The sequence below is a fragment of the Wyeomyia smithii genome, chromosome 2 (assembly GCF_029784165.1).
Source record: "Wyeomyia smithii strain HCP4-BCI-WySm-NY-G18 chromosome 2, ASM2978416v1, whole genome shotgun sequence".
Taxonomy (NCBI): domain Eukaryota; kingdom Metazoa; phylum Arthropoda; class Insecta; order Diptera; family Culicidae; genus Wyeomyia; species Wyeomyia smithii.
Genome location: NC_073695.1, coordinates 3,994,382 through 4,019,176, shown reverse-complemented (window position 1 = coordinate 4,019,176; position 24,795 = coordinate 3,994,382). Strand labels below are relative to the sequence as shown.

Here is a 24,795-nt window from a genome sequence, read left to right as displayed (position 1 = left end):
TCTGATGCTGGGGGTTCCAAATTTCTATCTTTTTTTGCTTGGTTTTCCACTCGGTTATTGTTTTCAAGTCATCCAATCGCTACCAGCTCTACAAAAGGTAAATCAAAATCCAATTCGTTTTTGTATTCAATAACAAGGATGTAGATTACGAGTTATAAACTTTTTGACACTTCGACTCGTATCATGATGGAGTCCAGTTCTCTAGGGCTTGTGAATTTCCTATAGTAACCTAAATCAATGACTATCATGTAGCACAAACTGGATTAGAAAAACAGTGGTATGGCTCACTCACATTACTGACTCTCAATACGAGTTGTGGATGAATGTTTTAAAGAGAGAATAGGATAGGACACCGTAGAAGGTTAAGTGTTTTTTTTTTTTTGTTATCTTCCGAGATACTGCTTACCGTGCAACGCGCTTGCTGTTTAACCGTAAGCCTACGTTAAAAAAATACACTAAAGTCGCTTTTTACGCGGGGGATACATGCCGCGTAAAAAACCGCGTAAATTCCGGAATCCGTGTAAAAAAACCGCGTAAATTCTGGAATCCGCGTAAAAAAACCAGCGTTAATTCTGCATTCCGACTGAAGGGAAACCGAAATTCGCGCAAAAAAATACCGCGTAAATTCCGGAATCCGCGTAAGAAAAACCGCGTAAATTCCGGAATCCGCGTAAAAAAATCGCGTAAATTCCGGAATCCGCGTAAAAAAATACCCGCGTAAAAAAAAACGCGTAAAAAGCGACCTTCGTGTACTACTAATCTTTCGTTGGCGGGTCGTTTTTGATCCATGTATATTTTGCATGGTAACCCATGGAGGAATAGAATCGTCTTCTACATGAAACTTCACAGATTCTTCATTTTTGATTGCGACTTCCGAACATATTCGTTATAACTACCAGTTGAAAGTCTCGATTTTTCTGAGAAACAAGTAATTGCTTCATTCGATATTTTTTTTCAATCGACTCGACAAAATATATTTTTTTCTTCGTTCGAAATAGTGTTTATTATTATTCTACGAGTGTAAGCAACAATATCACAGTGAGCTACAGAAAACCATTCGAAGCAGCCTTCCGTTGCGTAGTCTTAAATAGTATATTTTACTGATACTAGACACCTTGTTTCCCATGAGAGAAACAAAGCCGATGAAAATAAGGATGAAATTTCTGGTATCGAATTATTTTGTATACCAAATTTTTAGAAATCAGTTATCCTCGAGATCTGATGCTGTCTCTGAGATTTTTTTTTACAGAATCAACTTTTAAAAGTCAAAAAGTTTTTGAGTTGGAAGACTTTCTCAGAAAGTTTTTTGTTATAATTTTTTACTATACAACATGAGATCTCGACCTTTTATGCATTTCTGAGACACTTATTAAAAAAAAAATCGATTCCATCAATTTCCATATATATTCCATAAAAAGTTAAACTTTGACCGCTTTGAGGCTTCACAGCCCGAAGCAGGGCTGATAAAAATTATGTTCACTACTAGACCATCATCCTCGAAACGGGCTGTTGCATTCCGATGAAATAATTCACGCGCATCGTTCACGGTCACGCAATAAAATCTTCTGAAAATCCAAACCCGTTCCTTTAGTAAAACGAAAAGGATGTTATCAACGTTACGCTTGCTGTCGTTATCGTAATGAAACGATAAGAATTTTTTTCGTACAAGCATTTTTCCTATCCATCACTAGTAGGGTTTGCAATCCCGGGAACGATTTCCCGGGAATTGCCTTTTCCCGGGATTCCCAAGCTCCTCGAAAAATTTTAATTCAATTCAATTTATCACCTGGTAGTGTAAGCTTAAACCTTTTAAATTACTACCTCCGAGTTGCATAAAGTAAAATACATATACATAACTATCTAATTTATAGTTTATAATCCTATTTACTACTTTAACTTTACAACAATAATATATAATTATGTTTGTCTAGAGTTCCAAAATTCGAGGCAGCCCCTCTTGAAATTTGCTTCCGAAGTCGAACGCTTAATCGTAGAAGGCATCAAATTCCAATTTACCACACCTCTGACGAACATCGTGTTAGCGTAGCCAGCCGTACTGTTTCATGGAATTATGTAGTTTTGAGAACGGCGACTTTGGGTTGGGATCAATTTTTTAAAAAGCACTGGGGGTGATTGCGTCTTAAATAGTTTCCCTAGAAACACACAGGATCGGTATGCGTATAAGTTTGAATCGAGCATCCGACTAGATTGTGCTGGAGATGACTTACTCTTGCGTAGCGGTTCAGACCATAGACAAAACGGACAGAGCTATTGAGTGCAACTCGTAACCTGCGCATGGAGCATGCGTTAGGCCGTACGTGCAGAAGGTCTCCGAACAAGAAATGCGGTAGTATCAGAGCCTTGAACAACTTCAGTCGAATATTCATAGGTGCGGAAGACGCAGTACTGAAGAGCGATCGCAAACAAGAATAAATTTTACCGCATTGCTGGTTAATTAATCCGTCCCACTCCAAATCAGCTTGAAACACGTAACCAAGGTTCACAGCTTTTTCAACTCTTTCGATAGTTTGTCCCTTCATGACGATAGCAGGCAGCGAACTACTAGAAACCGTATTACGTCGGCAGCCTTTTACAAATATTGCCTTACTCTTTGTTTGGTTTATGTGAAATACATTACGGTCAGACCATTCGGCAACTCGTGTCAGATCTTCATTCACCATTCTTACAAACTCGTGAGCAGAAGGTCCAAAACGCCTAATGTATAGTTGCACGTCATCTGCGTAGATTTGCATCGAGCACCATCTTAGCACCTTTGGGAGATCGTTGATGTAGCAGCAAAATAACAAAGGACCAATCACGGAACCCTGTGGCATGCCAGAAGTTCCCTCTCCTATTTCAGAGCAATATTCACCGCAGAAAACTGTCTGCGTCCTTCCGAGGAGATGCGACTCTACGAGATTAACTGCACTAGGCGAGAAGTTAAAGTTAGTTACCAGTTTTGAGCATAGCTTATGGTGCGAAATCGTATCGAAAGCCTTGGAGAAATCCAGATGAAGCAGTATGGCGGTGCCCTTTTTGTCGATTGCTGCTGCTAAATCATCATATACACGTAGGGTCGCTGTCTTGATGCTGTGACCTTTACGGAAGCCAGCTTAACAATCCGACAGTAAACGATTCGTAGTAATAAACGTTGTCATTTGCTTCTTCAATAGTTTTTCAAAAACTTTAGACATCGCGCACAAAATACTTATGAGCAGAATCATTTCAAATCGCCTGAAAATACGCGAAAATTTATTCGACCATTTTTGATTTGAATGAAACTTTGCACACGTATTTGGCTTAGCAAACTGAGCATTTTTCACAGGTGGAGCGATTTTTTACGCCCATGAGTTACATTGTGTTGTAAAATCAGCTAACTTATCAATAAAAAAAAACCTTGAACAATCGTTGTCGGGTGGGTTGTAAACGCCCATAATCAACATTTTCTCTACGCCAACCCGAATCTCCAATGCAAGGCATTCCGTTTTATCATCGGAATCAAGGCCTAACACCGTACTGAACACTTTGCTACAACGCAAGTGATCCTTGCAATAAAATACAAGTCCACCCCCGCGCCTGTACAGTCGGTCGTTGCGAAAAATTTTATACCCAGGAATAGCTACGCTGCGATTACTGACTTTGGGTGATAACCCCGACTCTGTAAAACAAGCGAGACTGACCTTAGATCCTTGTAGCAGATTTTTCACTTCGTCAAGTTTAGCTGATCGTCTTGTACAAATACTTTGGGCGTTTCCATGATTTCCAGGAAGAAGCACTGCATTCATCACAGCACCGGGAATGCTCGTCAGGGTGTAACTGTTCAACGAGGACATTTAGTAAGCAAATGGAAGCAATTTTCAGGGGGCTAAAATAAGGTATAGATATTGTTTTTGTCATTTAACATTGTACAATCTTCACTTATATAAAATTTGAACAAACACTGATAATAGACTACCGATACATATTTACGAAAGTTGATTGAGTTGTTCCTCGGACTGGATGGCGATGGGCTTAGCAGAAGCAGTAGGCTTCACGAAGCCGACTCCCAGCTTAGTGAAAACAGATGCAAGCTTGCCCGCTTTTTCCAGACGTACAGATGCTGCCTTTAATTTACGTGCTGCTACCGTCAGATTTTCTTCCACGTATACACGTCGCGTCGACTCAAGCCCAAGATGATTTAACTGAAGATCAAATTTTCCATACAATATTGCAATAAAACTAAATATCGTATCAAAACACGAACCTTACGTCGTAGAAGTGTAGAGCAGTTTCATAGTGTGCATTATACGAAGCAAATATTTGCTTGAAACGACGATCAATATCTGCTTCCATGTAATATCAAATTATTTGCTTAATTTATTTGCCAAAAATATATGCTGTCTTATTATTCAGTAAACGATAAATTAAGAAATATTGTCTTCGTCTCATGTCTTTTTTTGCTAATGAGTTTACTACTAAGCGGATAATTGCTTGATTTTTTCTTTGTTTATTGACAAAAAATTTTTAAACCTGTAAATTGATAAAAAAAACTGAAACCCGTAAATCAATGCGACCAGAAATAAATAAATTAATAAAACTCAGTCAGTGTTACTTGGGTTATAATTTAAAAAAAAAATGATGCCACGAGGTTTAGAATTCATCACTTCTATCAGCCTTCCAAATTTCGTGGATTCAACCATTAGATGCTTAAAGTGATGGACTGAAAGATTCTTGGGATTTTGGACTCCGCAATTAGTTCTTGTTGGATTTTTTCAAATGTTTGGATTTATAGATAGGATTTCTGAATTCGTGATTCCAAAACATTTATGACAGTTTATGAATTGGATTCCTATAAAGTTGGCTAGTTAAGTAGCTTAATTATTTTATTGTTAGAAGTGTCATTTTTTAATTTCTTTTATCATGCTACATTAAGTTGTCATTTTCTCACTGTTCGATTACAATACATATTATATCTTCTTCTATAATGTTTATACTGGCATCATCAAATATTTTAATTTTATCATGAAAAAAAAAATTAAAACCGCTAAGACGCTTCTCACCTACAATATATTATGTTGTAATTAACATAATTTTCACTACCCTTGCAAAGCGTCTATTAAAGCGAACACGTAAAACAATTAGTCCAGCGCTAAACTAACTTTACTGTTACCCGTAATTTTTACCAGCAAACCAGTCCGCCAAGAGTGTGTTTTATCTGTCAACGCTTGGGAACGATCAATCTAATTTGAATTTCTACAAGCTCGGAACTCTGTCAACAGCCGTTCCCACAACATGTTCTAAAGTTACCCCACACTGGGAGCGAAATTTATTCAACCTACCCGAGTTCTGTCAGTGAACCGCTCTTCTCTCGACACTTGAACGCTCGAATCGACAGGCTGATGCAGAAGTATGATAATTTAATGCAAATTGGGCTTTGCTCATGAGCGTCCAAGGCGTTTCTTTCATTAAAAGTTGCGTGAAACTTATCGGAGTCTGTTTTGGGTTCAACAGAAATCAGGCAGACAGAGTGCGGTGGCAAGTGATTTGAAATTCAATGTTTGTTTCTTTGGTGTCTTGATGGTTTCTACCGAACAGAGCTCCGTTGTAAATAACGGTTACACCATACTGTAATTTTAGTCTGGATCTGAGATTACAATATTTCACACACTGTGGCCACCATCATCGATTACATCTAATCTAATGCTTTGTCTCTGTTATTCGTACGACTTAATTAAATTATTCTTGCACTTGTAGCACGATTCAATGACCCAAAAAAGGTGTGCTGCCAGAAAAGTTTGTTTACTCGAAGGGCTGTGAGATATATCATCTTCCGCCACTAAGCTTATTGAACCGCAATTATCGTTTTCTCTTTCGAATTCACCTTTCCGGGTTCGGCCCCCAGAGGGGTGGCCATTCTTCTACAGAACGGTATAATTTGCATAAATTATAGGCCATACACTAGTGCCTCACATTTTCGCTGCGTTCCAACTCACAGCTGACCGACTTTCGCGAACAGTTTGCACATTTGACAATTAAACGGTTTCCTTGCTTTGTGCGTGCCTACAAGCTGTGCTGTTATGTTTCGAACAATGATAGCAATTCAAGTTCATGAATGCGCTGTGAATTAGGTTTAATCATTTATTCTGATCATTTCAATCTCATAGTAATTTGTGTTTTTTATTGCTCTCCCGATTTTTTCCAGGGTGACTACATCAAGCATCCAGTTCTGTACGAGCTCAGCCACAAGTATGGACTGGCGGACAACCTGCCAGAGAGCCTGCTGCCAAACCGGCTGGAGGAAATCAAAGAGGCCATCAGGCGCGAAATCAGGAAAGAGCTCAAAATCAAAGAAGGAGCCGAAAAACTGCGGGAAGTGGCCACCGATCGGCGGTCACTGTCGGACGTAGCGTCCATAGTCAAAAAGAGCAACAACAAATTAGCCGAACTCAAGTCGGAACTGCACGAGCTGGAAAGCCAGATCATACTAACGCAGGGCAACAGTGTTAGTAGCAGTAATGGACAAGGTAAGTGCTGCTATTTCTCTCGCGAATAACGCACCGTAACGATAAGGCACACTGACTCATTCAGGACGTTCACACTGTGGCAATCGCACCAATCGTCTCGGCGTCATTAATTTTATTGGACTTTACACAAAATCTCTCAGATTTGCGGTATAGTTAACCTCTTTCGCGACCATTCACCATTGCAATCAAAAGATGGAAACAAACATATAGAAGAGTAAAAAAAAACAAAAGATAATCTGTTCCAATTAGAGCTAATTTCACAGCGATTTTCTTTGGATGTTGTAATGCGCCGGCGCTGATTCAATAACGGTTGTAAAACCGAAATAATTAGCGCTGATAATTCACGGACGCACATCGAATCGGCCGGTCGTATATACGCACACATACAATGAATTACTATCTGTGAGGTGTACCCGAAAAAAATTGGTGCCGATGGAGTAGCCTCATTATGGTTGGGATTTTGAAATTAATTTCGAAATCGACTCTTTGTGCCCGAATTGGACCATTTATTTAGATTTATTTTAAACAACAGTATGGATTACTAATTAATCTTTGATTCGGTTTTTCATGATCATCTTGTGAAGAAATAATTGAGTTAGTTAACAACTATGTTTACAGTGCACCAAATTCGATCACTACTAGGCGTGGAATGGTTATAGAATCCTGAAATAAATATATGGAACTTCAACAAATGAGAGAACTTTGCATGTTACTGACTGGCGCGGATGCAATGTCAATACAAACGATTTAGTGTTGTCCGAATGAATGACAGCATTTGAACATACATTTGACATTACTTTGTTGCCTTAGTACCTGTCTCGAAACCTAATTGGTCCCCATCCCGAGCCGCAGGTCGAAACGGACAGACCGCTCTTTCCGCGCATAAGACAGCAGCAAGACAATAATAAAAATGGTAATGAACGATGTATAGATAAAATAGAAATTGAAAAATGACATTGTTGTTTGGGTTTTGTCCCCGTTCCGCTTGTGCAACTCGTAGACTCTGCATCCGCTGCAAGTATGCACCGCATTCTTCGTTGCTTTTTTCTTCTCTACCACTTATCATTATGTGCCAAAAGCACTGTATGCAACAATAAAATGTGATAATGTGCGCACCCCAGAATCGTTGGCACCAAATGATGGGGGAAGGTTGGCGGTGTGAAGCCACCCATAATGGCAGCAAGGTCGACGAACGCGGCAACTGGCTGATGTTCGTTGCTTGGCGACGATCAACCAGCCGCCACGAGCGGGCTGGGGAATAAGATTAATGACCAATGTCCGAACCAGTCGCTGGTGGTTTACTTTAGGCAAATCATTAATAAAATTTGACTATTGATAGAATTTATTGGCTATGTTGATCTGTCATACAATTCTCTCTAATACCCTCATAAAAAATTACAGATTATTTCATTTAATTAACACAACCCACATGGGCAACTATGAACCACCATCGCATTTCTCGCCTGAAGGCAATTGGCACCATTGTGGGAAACTGTCTCCTGTCATGCATTCAAGCCCAAAGAAAACGAGAGCAGTTGTACTTTATTTACTATTGGCCTCAACGATAATTGTATCCCTCGTTGTGATATAATTGAGACATCTCAGTCTGACGTATGTGCGAATTGTAGAAGGCATGCACTGCACTGTATTGCCATCGATCTTAAGGCCCCACATGTATGTATACGACGATTGTACACGAATAGAAATAGAAACCCACTGGTCCACATTCAGGGAATAACGACAGATGAATGAATGAATGAATGAATGGAAGCTGCTATTATTGTCCGTGCGAGCCACAGCACTGAGCGGGGGCGGAATGTTGTGTACAATGTTGAACAACAGGTGCATTTCCCTGCGCTCTCAGTACCGAGCATAAAGCAAATGCCATTGGTTCTATGTTCTTCCTACGCGCTTCCGATGTATGTGCTTATGCACATTTCATTGTAACCGAGCGGCACCGAGATACAAGAGTGCAGAATGTGTTATGCAATTGATGTACCATTGTTCTACATAAAACCCAGAAAATGTTTGCATTGATTTTTGCTGGGGTGGTTGCCGATAGGTGGAAAACAATGGATGTTGATATGATTGTTTTATCTTGCAATATGCGTGGTACTTGCGGAAATGAAAATTCAGTTCAAACTCGCATATTGGCAATTGCTAGTTTGCTTCATGTAGTGAGTACTGAACAGCAAAATTTGAAATTGATTTTCTTCATTTTTACGCATATTTTATTGTGCTTGGTGGATTTGATGAAGAAATCCACTGCAGCATTACCTAACTTCCAACAGTGTACCCTATTTTTGATAACGTCCTCAAGCATCCTTAATAATAACAATGGAGCTTTAACTCTTTGGTAATAGTTTCCATGCTTTACCACGGGTTCTCATAATTTTTATAAATGCTTAAAATATGAATATAACCTGATCCCGAGTTAGATTTATTGGCTTCTTGGGCGTTTAAAAAAAATCCATAAGCTTGTCTTCGGTCCTGCTGAAGACGATGGAAAATGTATCAAAGGAATATCTAAATACAACATACATGCCCTTTCTATTTGCGTATCAAACAGGAAGTTCTACATTTACAGCGCTTACTTCATACGCTGACAAAAAAAAATTGAAAGTTCTTTCAGTAAAAGAAATTTTACTATGCTCTTTCTTAGATATTGAAGGTGCTTTCGATAACACGACACGGCGCTCCCACAGACCATTATTATAAAAAAAACCAAAAGGATCTGGGTACACCATTCGATTCGTTATGACGTCCTGAAACTGTGGTCAAAATTTAAGTAATACCCTTTTCAAGGTCTGTAAAATTCAGTAATTTTTTACCGATCCCGAAAATGTTCTTTAACTCGCGAACCGGCCTTCGGCGACTAAGTGTACTGTATAAATATAGATTAATGGATGGTTTCGGATGGCGATCGACAATAGTGACTTGGTCACTGCGCGTTTGGATATGAACTCAATTTATTCGCGTGTAGCATGACCCTTTTATCAGCGTAGTGTGTGATTGTAGTAGTATAATTATCTTATAACTTTGTGTATTGTTTTTTGTTTCCTGTCTATTTTATAGCAAATCGGTTTCCTGTGTTTGACATTTGTGTTAGGGTAACGTTATAAATGTAAGAACAAATTTTATCAATGTTTTAGAAATAACAATTTTAGTATTAATATTTTAATTCGAATTAGTTTTAAGTTTTAATTGAGAAAATATCAATTCTTAGTTTTAAACAAGGTCGTAACGTACAAAAAAATGATATAATAACGACGAAATACTCATTGTTGAGCACGATTTTCGACCACCATTTCATGAATTCATACCATTAGTCAACTGAATTCATACCATGCTAGCACAAAGAATAATCTCTTCGGAGCGGGGGGGATCATCCATAACTGTAAGAGTTACGAAAGGATGCCCTCAAGGCCGAGTACTTTCGCCACTGTTGTGCTCATTAATTGTGGACGAACTTCTTAGAAGCTTAGACGATAAAGGTTTTGAAGTTGTAGGCTTCGCATATGACATTGTCATTATGGTAAGAGATAAGTTTGGCAACGTAATCTCGGAAAGAATGCAACTCGCTTCAAACGTAACTCTTTTCTGGTGTAAGAAGAGGGTCTAAGCCCTAAGCCGGCGGAAGTCATATTAGTACCTTTCACTAGACGAAGAAAACTTAACCTGTTGTCTCTTAAGATTGCAGAAAGTATTATCCAGTTATGACGCCAAAATTAAAAAAGGACACTGTCCAAGTAGGTATCATTTGAAGAACATTGGTCGATGACACTTATCGCTTTTGTAGCATGGAAAGGGTAACCTCGGTACGTCTGCTATGCAGCTGGGGTGTATTGTACATAAGCAAAATCAAATTTCTCAGCAAAGGTTGCTTGCAACCAAGTAAAATTTGGTCTACTAATCCTGGAAAGGTAATTAGCTTTATAGAGCACATTCTACCTGATTGGGAGCGTGCCGAGGCAACCGGGCATTCACTCGATCATTAGTGGGTGACTGGTTATTCTGTATGGTAGGTATAGCAATGGTAATATACTACAAAAGTTCTAATTAATGGACGCAGTATAATTCTACAACAAAAAACCGTCTATTTCTGCTTGTTGATAGCATGAAATAAGACTACTCTTGACGACCCTTGACGCTTTGTACGACTCTTGACATCTTTTGAAGACTGTTAACAACTCTTGATGACTCCTGACTCTTAGCTTTTGACTCTTGATTCCGGACTTTGAATTTTGGTATCTGGACTCTCGACTCTGGACACTTAACTCCTAACCGCGCATGACTACTCTTGACGACTTTTGATAACTCTTTACGACTTTTAAGGAATTTGGACGAAATTTGACGATTCTTGACTACCTTTCGTGACTCTTGACGACTCTTGGCGACTCCTGACTCCCAATTTTTGATTCTATACTCTTCACCCTTGTACTCTGGACTCTTGACTTTTAATGAGTTTTCACGACTTTTGACTACTCTTGACGACTCTTGACTTATGACTCTTGATTCTTGACTCTTGACTCTTGATTTTTAATGAGTTTTGACGACTTTTGACTACTCTTGACGTCTCTTGATTTTGGACTCTTCATTCTTGACGACTTTTGACGACACTTGACGACTTTTTGCGACTTTGAACTCCGCACTTTGGATTCTGGACTCTGGACTCTTGATTCTTGGCTATGGACTCTTACCTCTTGACGACTTTTGAAGACTGTTAACGACTCTTGATGACTCCTGAATCTTAACTTTTGCCTCTTGATTCTGGACTCTGGACACTTGACTTGGTGACTCACGTCGACTCTTGACGACTTTTGATGACTCTTGACGAGTTTGGACGAATTTTGACGACTTGATTCTTGCCGACTTTTGACGACTCTAGATGACTCCTAACGACTCTTGGCGACTCTTGATTCTTAATTTTTGACTCTTGACTCTGGGCTCTGAACTCTTGACGATTTTCGACGAATTTTAACAACAATTGACAACTCTTGACTCCTAACAACCCTTGATGACTTTTGACTCTGGACTTTGGACTTCGGACTCTGCACTTTTGGCTCTCGACGACTTTTGAAGGCTGTTACCGACTATTAAAGACTCCTGACTTTAAACTTTTGACTCTTTATTCTGGACTCTGGACTTTGGATTCTGGACTCTTGACTTTGAACTCTGGACACATGCCACTTGAAGAATCTTGACGACTTTCGATAACTCTTGACGAAGTTGGACGACTCTTGATAACTCTTAACGACTCTTGGCGACCCCTGACTCTCAATTTTTGACTTCCTTTCGCACACTTTAGTGATATTAGCATTCTGACAAGAATGAGCAAAAGGACACGAATAGTGATTGGTTGAATTTTGTTGATTTGATGATTGTTGATTTTCTACTCAACTTGTTAAAGATAGGTCAAATATTATAACACGAGGTAAAATTCGTCTTTCGAATAAAACGTTGATGTACAAAATCAATTCAGTAGTAGCAATATTATTAGTAAAATGGGACATAGTTAAGGAGGTTGTTTGTTAGACATAACCGCAAGGTTAACGAAGAATTACGACAACTTGTTTTATGTCAATGTATTTCTTTCAATACACTTCATCATTTTGATAGCATGAAGAGATAAATTTCAGTAATAATTCTTTTTCAATTCTTTTTTACAAAATTATTGGTAATTTTTAGGAGAAGCTTTATTTAGTTGACTTAAAGTCATTCGAAAATAATGTTGAAGGTTGCCTGAATACAGTTTTAAGTAGAGTACCACTTCACCGTCAAAACAAAACAGCGTGGATAAAACTGTATCCTGCTCGATGAAAATGTATATCAGGGGCGACTCGCTCATAGGTGCAACCTGTGCAATGCACATGGGGACGTCAGGCAAAAAATGAATCTAAAATCCAAATTCATGCTCTTATTTTCTTGTTTTTTAGTTCTATTTTTAAATAGTAACAAAGGGAATTACTTGCTTTTATTCGCGGATGAAATTGTAATTACTTCCCCAAACTCTGATTTTCAGAATTTCTTGTTGAACAGGTAGGTTCAACAGCCACGAGTCGCCCCTGATGTATATACTCCAGCACCAACACGTATGATTTGCACTACGCAGCAAACGATTAATTCGACCTACCGGGAATTGAAGCCCAGCACGATATAAACGGGTATTTGTGTTTCCATTGGTTTTGCCTCCTTTGCCACGACCAGACATTGTAATTTGCAAATTCTTTTGAACGAAACAGCGATGTGACGATGAACAAAACTGCTAACTATATGATGAAAAACTTCGTAGGGTTCTCTTGAATACCTACAGGGAGAACCAAAACAACAAGCAGGTGATAGAATGAAGGAATTCGAAAAATAAGATGGACTGCGCTGCACACTCTTTGTAGGTATAATACAGAAGTTGTGGTCGAAATACAACATTTTATCGTCAATTGTATAACCGTCAACAAGCATTTCGGTAAGGTGACATCGAAAATGAGCGGCAAAGCAGCTAAGTTCAGACATCCGAACGTTTGCTTTTGCCAGGAGAGCTTTCCAAGCACGCTGTATCCAACAGAACAAGCCATGCAAATGGCAATTTGCAATGAAGAGAATTCAGATTCTTAGCGTCCCGAAATCATTTGATTGTACAGTGAAATTTTTTCGCAACTCGCGCATTGTACTCTAGCAGGGTGGCGGAAACCTGGAAAATCAGGGAATTGATCTTTTGATCAGCAAAAACTGATAAACAATTAAGAGAAAATTTTTAACCGAGACACGATTCTTTTTAGACGGCCAAATTGAATTAATTTAGTGTAAATTGCTAATGCGGGACCTTTACTGTATGGTGTCATTTACGATCGAATAAATTTTTCGCTGGAATTTCAGAGCTGCACTCATTTACGTTGCACTTTTTTTGTGCTGAATGCTGAAAAATATCAGAAAAATTAATGTTATCTTTCAGGAAATATCAGAGAAGATCAGGGACTTTAATTGTGTAAACTTTTCTGCCACCCCGTCTAAAATTTTTGTTTAGTGTTCATTTTCCGATTGGAGAGCTTATGCAAACGGCAAACGAAAGTTCCGTTCTCTCTTTCTCATTTTCTCTTCTACAAGGCTCCTCCTTCTCTAAGAATTTTTCTACAAATCCTGGTATAAAAGGTAACAAACAGAAATTTAAACTCCAGTTACATTCCTAAGACAGTATCATATTAACAAAGAGGTCTGGTCGTGGCAAAGACGGGAAAGGCAAGATGCAGGTCATCTCGTACCGGGCTCCATTTCCCGGCGGGCCTGCGGTGCGAGGAAAATTAAAGCTGATAGAGCGCTGAATATCATAGAAAATACTGCCGAGATAACAACAGAACGAAAATCATCTCACGTCATACGCAAATGGCAATTTGCGTGACGAGAAATCAAACAAAATTGCCGGGGGTCACCATTGCGATACACCAATGGCGCTCTTCAGCGCCCCAAAATCGTTTGATTGTGAAGAAGTTTTAAAATCTCTGCCGCTTGCCAAAACATTGCGGAACTAAAATCGTGATAAATCTTAATGTTATCCACAGCACTTCAAAAAAATATTATTTCTCCGCATGTTGTGATATTTGAATTCAGTCTGCTTATTGCACGGCTGTGTCCATTAGTCCTAGCTATTGTTGTATAACCCATGTTTTCTTTGGTATCAGTCAAATATCTTGTCACAATTTGACTGCGAGCCAATCACGGGTGCTGTTTATTTCTACTATGAAACTAACAGTTCCTAACAGTAAACAGCACCACGTTTCTTGATAGTAAACTCACGAGTATTGTGGTACTGAGATGAAGAAAAATCATTTTACTACTTCGATTGAAAATGTGTGGTCGTCCTTAAAAGGACAGTTGGTTTTAGTTTTCACGAAGCTGGAGACAAGAAACCGTGCATCCCACACAGACAGGAGATTCAAAATCTAGCGCTACAGAAGGTGATCTACGATCTCCAGTGCGCGGACCATCGGATTCTCCTTTTAGTCCGTTCGCTATGAAAGGCTGCAAGATACATATTCTAATTCGCCACTAGCCGCGCTGCGACTTGCCGCTTTTCTGCTTGCTGTGGTTCGAGCCAATTTACACTAAACCATCATTTTTTAGACTAAATTTCTGCATGCTAGCTTTTGTACGTGACTACTGAGTGTTATACTTTTGGTGGGCTTGTCGTTGTGCACTCATGCGAGCAAACCATCAACAAATCATTAATAAAGTCAAATCGTTTATATACTGTAGTGTTGGCTGTTTTGGAGAAGAAAGTGTTTGGTTATTTAGTTTGATTTAAACTAAGACTAATAGTTTCGACCTTCTTTTCAGCTCTGATTGGTCGAATTTTTCAAAAAGACTCTGCAATTTTCCAACAGTACAATAGTTGGCAAGGCTAAATTTTCATTCGATTGTTGCAAGAGTAGTTGAGATTCGTTGGAAGCCGACTGAATTAGAGGCATTTAAAAGTGGACAATTTCGTGACACTCGATGTTTCTAGTTTTAATTTGTACCCTTATGTTACCGTAAGATGTTATTCTATTTCAATGGCAAAAAATAGAAATGCTCGATTAGAAAAGAGTAATTACGTCAAGACAAACGACGTGACAAGAAATGATCCCAAATGTCTGCCTTACCGGTGAAATTGCAGCAGACATGATATTATGTTTCAGTTAATATTTATCCAATTTCCATAGCTTATTTAAAAAAATTAAAAAAAACTTCCCTTTAATTTATCACATATATTAAATATCATAAAAAAATAACTATATGTTTTTTTCTACTATTACAAAAATTGATTAAGGTAGAAAATTTAGATATGCGCTAAACATCTGATAAAATGAGCTGATATGTGTAACGAGCATTTTAACACAGTAAACTCAGCGGGAAAATTATCCTCCGCCCATGCAATTCGAATTACTCCCAACAAAGTTACAAAGTAGCAAAGCGTGAGAATCGCGCTGCCAGTGTAGAATGCAAAGATAGAGTCTACTCGCCAATCGAGCGTGACGGAACCATTGAACCAATTCACAGCACTAAATGATTGCTAATTCGTTCCTCCATTTTCCATTCTTGCAGACATGATCCCCTCGCCGGTCACACCAAGCGGTCCGGAACTGACGCCCAACGACAAACTGCTCATTTCGCTGGAGAAACAGCTCAGCATAGAGACCAAGGTAAAAAACGGAGCGGAAAACATGATCCAATCCATCTCGAGCGGGCACCACGGGCGGGACAAGAAACTGCTTGCCGAAGCGCATCAGATGCTGGCCGATTCCAAAGCAAAAATCGAGTTCCTTCGGTTGCGGATACTGAAGGTCCGACAGAACAAGCTCAGCACCAAGGTGTCGGAGGAGAACGGCGAAAACAAACCCCGGGAGCTGGAGAACTCGCTGGAGGATCGAATCGACGAGTTGCGGCATCGGTTGCGGATCGAGGCCGCCGTAGTGGACGGCGCCAAAAATGTCATCCGGACGCTGCAGAGCACGAAAACCATCGACAAAAAGGCACTGCAAGAGGTGAGTCCAATGATTTGTTACTTTCGATTATATGCTCGTGGAACATTTTTGAACTGTTAATGGCGTCATTGATTATTTACTTCCTTACTCTGGAAGACTTTCGAACGACATACAGGGTGGCCACCCAACCGGGAGAACCGGGAAAAAACCTGGAATCGTTTGGAACCGGGAAAAACCGGGAATTTCACTGAACATTACAAGCCGGGGTGAGATTGTGCCAGTGGGGGTGGGATTGTGCCATACAAACCCATTTTTTGTCAGCCATCTCATGGCGATCACAAGACCAACATTTCTTAAGTAAGTTTCCTCAAATACTTAACCAAAAAAGACTAGTTCTGTGACCCGGAAAAGATGGCTGACTTACAGTCTTACAGTGCATAAAACAGCTTTTGTTTTTATTCATCTTTCTCTTGGAAGCTCATTTGACCAAGGTAAGCTCCCCGGAAGTAGCATTCAAATGGCTCGAATTTTGCCTAGAGCAAATGGTTCACAACGATAATCTCGCGGGAACTGTAGCTGATAGATGTCTCCAAGAATACTCACAACTATTGAGTATGCATTCGACGAAGACATTGCTGACTTCCTACCTTGATATTTTTTGTAGAGATCTGATAGCTGCTTCAGGCAAGAAACTTCCTAACTTTACTGTGTTTATTCAGAAGATTCTGATCCTATCGCATGGCAATGCCACGTTGGAGCGAGGTTTCTCCGTGAACAAGGTGTGCGTAGTCATGAATTTGGAAAAGGACAGACTTGTAGCGCAGCGCCTGGTGTACTATACAGTACAGGTTGCCGGAGGAGGACACGAAATTGATATTGATGAGGAGATGCGTGAGTTGCTGAAGTAACGTGTTTTAAGTGTTATGAAAATACTTATTTATTACGCTTTTATATATTGAATTTTATCTGGTTGAGGTAAAAACGATTCCTTCAAACTCAATTTGGCCTAGAATTCTTCGGTAATGAGTATTATATACGTTGTTTATAAGATACTTGTAGACATCTCCTCTCGGAAAGGTGACATCCGTCGCATTTTTCGATTTTTTGCGACTATATCTCTTGATTCCAATAAGGCTGAGCACGTCAAGAAGTGACTTAGAGCATATTGAGATGTAAATCGAAAGTCACGCTTTTTTCTTCCTTAACTGCATGGAAAACTACAGAATTCAAAAGTACAATTAACCAGGAAAAATATTTGAACGAACCAGAAAAAACCGGGAGAAAACCGGGAATTTAATTTCGGGCTTTGAGCAGCGATGGAAGAAAATCGTTTCTAGCGATTTTTGAATACATATAAATCTCCTTTGTGATGCATTAACATCTCTGTCAGTGTGCGATATACATTTACTCTTCTCACATTTGCAAGCAGATCTATGTGTAAGACGAGTTACGAGGATTGCAAAGGAGCACCATGTATATAGTATCCCTGCTGGCGTACTCTCTTTCTCTTCCTTCGCACTATTCGCCTCTTGTCGTGACTGCTAACAACAACATCTGTATCTAAATGTGCACAGCTGAGTATATGGGGTTAGTCGCAATATGTACATATGATGAACAAAGATCATTCATGATCATTCAACCAATGATTGAGATTTTTGTCAAAGAGAGAGTGAAAAAAAAGTGTGTTGTCTCCTACTCCCATTATGAGATTGTTTTGGTGGCAGGTTCAAGTTCCCAGTTGGTTTAGAGATCTTGCTTGTATAAAACGTGTGTCAGGATAGACAAAAAGGTAGAAAAGGTTTACATATCCGCAAAAAGTTCGGCAAGTTTTCGTAGTAGAGAATGGCGGTTTCAGATGCGGAAGGCGGAGTTCAAAATATTAAGAAATTATTTAATGAAATTGATCGCTAGTCTTTCGAAATAACCTGTATAATGATATACACTATAACTAGCATCGAAAACATTATGTTTCATTAGGGTGGTTCATTTATTTGACATAGAGTTGTTTATAATATTGTGTAAAAATGAGTATAAAAAGAAAAAAATCACTTTTCACTCAATACCAATAGAAAAATTCCTGAAAATATAATATTTGCTACATCATTGTCGTTAGGGTGGCAATGTTGAATTGGAAAAAAATACCATGTAAAATGGCAAGATATTTCAAAACAAATTTACAAAATGTTTCAAAAAACTACTCTGTGCAAAAAAATATAACTCAACCAAAATTAAGATTGTGTCTCGCGGAAAATGTTGAATGCTTCCATGTCATTTACAAAATCACACACGGGAGGTGCATGGAATTTGAATAATGTTTTCTATTCCAAGTGTCTTGAAAGTACATGAAACGGTGGATACTGATGGAATATGTTTTTTTGATTTTGTTTGTAAAATATACTCTCTAGGACACTTGTACTTGTTTATGCGAATGCTGTACCAGACAATTTATTCGTTTTATTTAGGGGCCGTCCACATACCACGTGGACAGATTTTTAACGATTTTGACCCCCCCTCCCCCCGTGGACAAATGCCCATATGAATTATAAAATTTTTGTAAGGACCGTGGACATCACACAACCCCCCCCCCCCCCAAGCTGTCCACGTGGTATGTGGACCGCCCCTTACCACAATAATGTCCTTCGCCAGGGATAGGGATCTCAATCAATAAGCAACACAATTGACTCGTTGTTTCTGAGTTTGCGTCGTTTTGACAGTTCAACCATACATTTTCTGTCAAGTTTACATCATCAGAACGTGAACGTGCCCATTGGCTGAAACTTTGCATAGTCGTTTTCATAGGCAAAAAATGCCCTTTTGTGCTATAGGTTCAATTTTTTGAAACACAACTCATATTGAAAAGCTATTGAAAAATGCTATTATGATGGTATTGATGATTACCAATACTTTTGAGCCAACACGGTTCGTTTGAGCGGTGTGACGTCTTCGGCAAAGTTGTAACTCATAGTTTTGTCTTTAAAAAAAATATAGACTGTAAAAACATATTATTGATTTTTTAAAAACAAATTAAAAGAAAATTAAAAATTAATTATCCAAAACAGCCCATTTGAAAAAAATCGATTTTTTTTATAAAAACTTCGAAAGATTACCTGAACAACGAAACCGGTCATGGAGGAATCAGAAAAAAAGCTATTTTTTTCACGGGGTACATCTTTTTTGGAAGTACAAAGTTATTATTTACAACTTTGCCAGGTACACTATGACAATCAAATAAACCTTTTTGACTGTAAAAATATTCTTAATTCCTCATACAGTGCTCTATTGGAAATTGAAAAAATTTGTCTACAGTCGAAACGGTTCGTTTGATTGAAATAGTGTCTTCGGCAAAGTTGTAGATAATATTTTGTCCTTTCAAAAGAAAAATATTCCTTTTGAAAAAACGATTCAAACAATTTGTTTTTTCAAAAAAAAAATTTTTTTTTTTTCAAAAAACGATAACTTTTTTTTCTTAACTTCTAAATGGTCGGACTGGTTTCATTGTTTTGGCAATCTTTTGTAGGTTTTATTAAAAAATCAGATTTATAAAAATGAGCTCATTTGAATACATAATTATTTTTTAATTTTTCGTCTTATTTTATTTTTCAATAAATGATTTTTTTAAATGTATTTTTTTGGAAAGACAGAATTATTATCTACAACTTTGTCGAAGACGTCACACCAATCAAACGAACCGAAGTGCCTTTTTATTTTATACTCATTTTTCACAATATTATGAATTATGATGTATTCGATGCTACTTATAGTATATATCATTATACAGGCTATTTCGAGAGACTAGCAATCAATTTCATTAAATAAATTCTAAATGTTTTAAACTCCGCCTTCCACAATTGAAAAAACGATTAAGTCCCAGAGAGTCGATTTTTGCATTTTTTTTTTTCAGAAGACACCAATTCTCGACGTTTCATGCGTTTCTAAGTCATTTGGCATCAAAAACCATCGAAAACCGTTTTTTTTTTTGGCTATGAAAATACAGTAATCACCCGATTATATCAGTACCCGATTTTATCTGCCCCCGATTTTATCACCTTTTTCGCCCAATTTTATCATCATATAACATTGTATGTCCACCATCTCCGAATCTCGCAATTATTTACAAGTGCCAGTTCCACTGTCAATTAAGATACAAACTTTCATCTTTTAATGTCTGTAGACAGTATCCTCGATTAATTTTTATTTTTTAAATCATTGGTGTTGTTTCAACTACTTCATCGATTTTTTTCCCTCTCTAGTTTTGCTCAGGCCTATCGATCCAAAAAGCCAGGGATTGTGACTGTTAGATACGTTACGTACGTCATCGATTTGTTTTTGCTTCTGGGTGAATGAAGAAAAAGTACAAAAAGTCTCAATTTTCATGTGTATTGAAATGTATTGAAGAGATATTTTGTGAAAGACACACATAAACACATTTTGGGTCATTTCTGATCCCTCTTCCGTAACCTTAGAAAATAGCTGAAACTAATTTTTTGAGCTGCTTGAGATATGTATGACACTAAGAGAACAACTTCACAGCTTTATGCAAACACTAGTACCTATCCTACGAACTAGTAGTGAAATTTATGTTTTACTTCTATGAGAGCCCTCCCTCTTCCAGAGGAGGGAGGGGTGTCAAGTGACCATTGACATATTTCTTACTCCTAATAACCTCACCATGTCAAATTTGGTTCCATTTGCTTGATTAGTTTATAAGTTACGTAGAAGTTTGTGTTATATTTGTATGGAAGCCCTTCCTTTAAGAAGAGGTAGGGGTCTCGATCTACTCTAATAACCTTTTCCGGCCTCAAAAACCCCTACATAAAAATTTTCACGCCGATTAGTACAGTAGTTCCCACGTCTATAAGGATCAGAGAAGCAGACAGACGGATAGAACTGCTTTTTCATATGATTCGATTTCTTGCAGTAATCAAAATCGCTGATTTTACGTGTTAAATTATTGGTTTACCATCTTTTATAACAAAATAATAATAAAAAAAAATCCCGATTTTATCACTTTCCCTATTTTATCACTCCAAACATCATCAAGGGGGTGATATAATCGGGTGATCACTGTATTTGCAATGGTCGACTAAATTGATTGCCCGGTTTTGTGATGGAATTGCTCTGATATGAAACATGTTGGTGCAACATCGACGTGTTATATTACAAATTACGTAACGCTGAAAATCTAGATATCAGACCCCCCCCCTCCTATGTAACGATAGGTAGCGTTCGACATGACCCCCCCCCCCCTAAAATTACTTACCACTAATCAGTCTGACTCCACTCCGAAATTTTCAATTTCGAGCAAACATGATAGTTACGTAACTGTCTCTACTACCCCCAAAACAAAAAAATATTATATAATATCATGTTTCACACTACTCCAGCAGTTTTTCATTAATTGGTGTAGCAAACCTGCTGAAAACAATCGTTGCCCAAGTAGTCCGATAGCCTAAAATAACTCTCCCTCCCGCCGTCACCATACCACATCATTGCTACTGCGTCACTGTGATGCGAAGGGGACAAGTCAAGTTTATTATTCTCTTTTGCTATCGTTTTTCCTCGTGCGACGAGCCACGTACGGAGAAAAAAACACAACGAGTTGCGCGGATCATTCTCTTCTAAGAGCTGTATATAGTCTAGTTATGTATTTATTATTTCCGAGTGAGCAATGCATCAACATTTTGTTACGTACTGAGAGGATTCAAGTTTATTCATTACTTGAACACATCGCAATCTGTACAGTTTGGGACAAAACGACAATCGGGTCATAATCGTTTCGTTTCCATCGCTGGTTTTGAGTGGCCACCCTGGACATAGTACCAGTAATAAATTCTTAAAAAAGAACATATCAACAGTCATGTACTGTGGCATGTCGGACCGATAGCAGCCACCGCCAATGATAAGATTAGCCGATGAAATGAGTTTGCGCATTATCTAAAATGACTGAGCAGTTATTTTGAAATATCATTTTGTTTCTCTCAATTTCGTTTATTCATTTGGTAAGCTCTCATAAAACCTAGTTTACTTTCTGCTTCTTTCGCGAACCAAAAACTAGTCTGACTACACGTTTGCCTACAAAGGCAACAATTCGTAATATCACGAATAATACAAGCACTACCACCACTATCACGTCCAGCATGTGCATCTGGATGAAGCTCAAATCCGCCCCCTGATAGTGCATATGAGTGGCCCCTCGATGTCGAATAATATACTCAACCCAGAAGCAGGCCGTTTCCATCGCCGTTTGAGGACGGTCCCGATAAAGAGCCGATATTTGCTTAGCTTTCTGGCGATAAATCGGATTCGTAAGAATCTCCTTCACCAACGCATCGAATGTTGTTCCATTAAAATTCATGTAATCTACCTCCAAACCCCAGCCTTCATGTGCCACAGTGCGTACATTACCAGCCTGCTCCGCGAAAATGGGGATCCCCAGAATCGGAACTCCGTGATAGCGAGCTTCGGCTATTCCTCCTAGACCACCGTGGGCAATAAACAAAACTATATTCTTGTGTGCAAGAACGTCATCCTGTGGTAGCCACTTTTTCGCCATAACATTAGCCGGTTGATTGGGAAAACTGTCCGTTTCCCATTTCCACAGGATACGCTGCTTCAGTTTTCCCAAACTTTCAATAAATATCTGCATTTTCTCCGCTGGCAAATCGGATGACTTTAGATTCGATCCTAAACAAAAGTAGATTGCTCCATGTTCGCCGGCTCCGTCCAACCATTCCTGGATATCCTTAGGGAGAGGGTCTGGTTTAGTCTTGATCTGCAGACCACCAACTTCGACCATATTCTGCAGATAGGGTCTCGCTCCCCCATGCGAGAAATGTGTATTCAATAGTACCAACGAAACATTCTTACGTACTTCCGCGTAGCTGGGATAACGGTCGGATGGAAAATTCCAGTCGTAGTATGGCTTTTGCTTGTAGAAAGCATATGCGGTAAACACATTCTCGATACTGCCAATCATGAAATTTTTTAATCGTGTGATAAATTTAGTTGCATCTTGTGGCCCAAACATCATATTGGTGGCAGCTACAATTGCCCTTGGATTGCCGACCATATCCGATGTAAACTTGGCGTTACCACCTGTCCAAAGAATAACCGTTGGAGCGTTAAAGTGAGCACCATAACCGATAACGAAATCTGCCACGAAAAATCCCACAATCACCAGATCAAACTTCTCCTTCTTGAGCTCCACAAAACTGGGATAGTTAACAGTGTCATTGGCAAATGTCAGCATCTTTCCTATCATCTCTGGAAGCGCCGTTAGCATATTTGGTGGTTTCTCGAGATACTCCTTTGTCTTCTTAGCGACATAATCATCCACCGGAACCAAAATTTCCCGATAGTTCTTAACTGGTTTCGATAGCTTGAATGGACTAACCATTGTTACCTGTTGATTACGAAGGCTTACATCAGCCGCCAAGTCGAACGAAAAAAAATCACACTACACATACCTCATGACCACGTTCAGCTAAACCTTTCAGCAGCGCCTGTCCGACCATAACATGCGATCTTCCCGGGCTAGGATAGATACAAAGTATCCGGCTGGCTTCTGTTGCCCCATGAAGCAGAAGTGTTCCAAAGACGCAAATCACCTTCAGCCAATGGAGAATGTCAGCCAATCGTCGTTGCTGCCTCATTGCTACTCCGATCCGATCCTCGTCTATATGTTGGAGTCTATAGCGTAACTAACTTAACTCTTGATTCTGGCCTATCTATTTATTCTATTGGCTGTCGCTCTCCCACGGTGTTTCAATCATAAGATTTGAAAAATAAAACGGTAATCTGCGCTATACTTGGTGTCTCCCTGTGTGCGGCGAGATAACAGCAGCAGCGAGTGGGGTTCCGTGTGTGGGTCAGATAAGATTTGCCGACGCGATTTTCAAACGTACACCGGATGAATCGACATTTATTTGCTATGTTTCATCATCATTGTGCCGGTTGAAAAATGATGCGCTGTTTTGGGCAGCTGGTAGCTTGTTTTTGTTAAAGGATAATTGGAAAATTAATGGATTATTTTAGTTTTTCTGTGGCGCTTACATTCATCTCTAAGGTCTTGAAACTTGAAACTAACATTGAATTATCGTTGCTAGAACTTGGAATTCTAACACCTTAGGCTCGAGTATACGATAATTGGTTTGAAAGACTATGTTTCAACCGTAAATCTTTCCATATTCTGTACAGTGTTCGATCAATCTGAACCTGGCTTCCAAAAAAATTAAAATAGATATTTAGAGTACCCAGACACTGCAAATCCAAACACTCTAAAGGATCACGTGAGATAAATTTATATAAAATAAAAATAAATTTTCACGTAGCTTAAATTTTAAATTTATTTTGTTGCTAACGCAAGAAATAACGAATATCTACGAGGCAAGACACAACACTTATCGGTCATAGAGTTGAAAAATGTTTACGTTTTGCTACTCCGGTGATGGTAACGGTGCACCCGAAGCCGTAAAAAGGCAAAAGGTAAAAAGGTAATTTGCCTACTGTAAGAACGGTACTATTGCGTTTTGTCTCGTAAATATTCGTTAATTCGTACGTGAGCACCAAAACAAAATTGTCTCGTAAACATAGAGATTTCACGTAGTCGGGTTTTTTTCGTCTGCGAAAAATTCCCCGCTGGGATCCGCAATACCTTCGGAAACTTTTACCAGCCTTTGTTTTTTTTTTTTTTTTTCATTGAACCCTGTTATATCTTCATGCCTGGTTTTGGATCATGGAGTAATTATTTGGACAACTTTTATTTCCAATATAAAAATTAAAAGATGTTTTGTGTCATTATTATTTCTGTTTTGTCATTTATATGGCTTTTTTGACTC

At 38.8% G+C, this 24,795-nt stretch overlaps 2 protein-coding genes across 10 annotated transcripts in view; one reads left to right on the top strand and one right to left on the bottom strand.

Annotated features, from left to right (window-relative positions):
- Positions 1-24,795, top strand: part of LOC129725556 (serine/threonine-protein kinase N) — a 162,430-nt gene that overhangs the window by 90,235 nt on the left and 47,400 nt on the right. For all 9 annotated transcript variants that reach the window (XM_055681545.1, XM_055681540.1, XM_055681538.1 and 6 more), the window contains 2 exons: positions 6,182-6,503; positions 15,579-16,018. In XM_055681545.1, coding sequence (XP_055537520.1) covers positions 6,182-6,503; positions 15,579-16,018 — 762 coding nt within the window. The remainder of the gene's footprint in view (positions 1-6,181; positions 6,504-15,578; positions 16,019-24,795) is intronic.
- Positions 21,926-23,672, bottom strand: LOC129725562 (UDP-glucosyltransferase 2-like). Its single transcript, XM_055681559.1, has 2 exons — positions 23,425-23,672; positions 21,926-23,360 (listed from the first exon to the last, which is right to left on the bottom strand). The coding sequence occupies exons 1-2, from the start codon at positions 23,608-23,610 to the stop codon at positions 21,975-21,977; spliced, it is 1,572 nt and encodes a 523-aa protein (XP_055537534.1). The 5' UTR covers positions 23,611-23,672; the 3' UTR covers positions 21,926-21,974.

Bases quoted from the DNA above. Each gene is read 5' to 3' on its own strand.
- LOC129725562 (XM_055681559.1), bottom strand. From the start codon at position 23,610: ATGAGGCAGCAACGACGATTGGCTGACATTCTCCATTGGCTGAAGGTG. The intron at 23,361-23,424 runs GTATGTGTAGTG...CGTAATCAACAG, and splicing joins TAGCTGAACGTGGTCATGAG to GTAACAATGGTTAGTCCATT.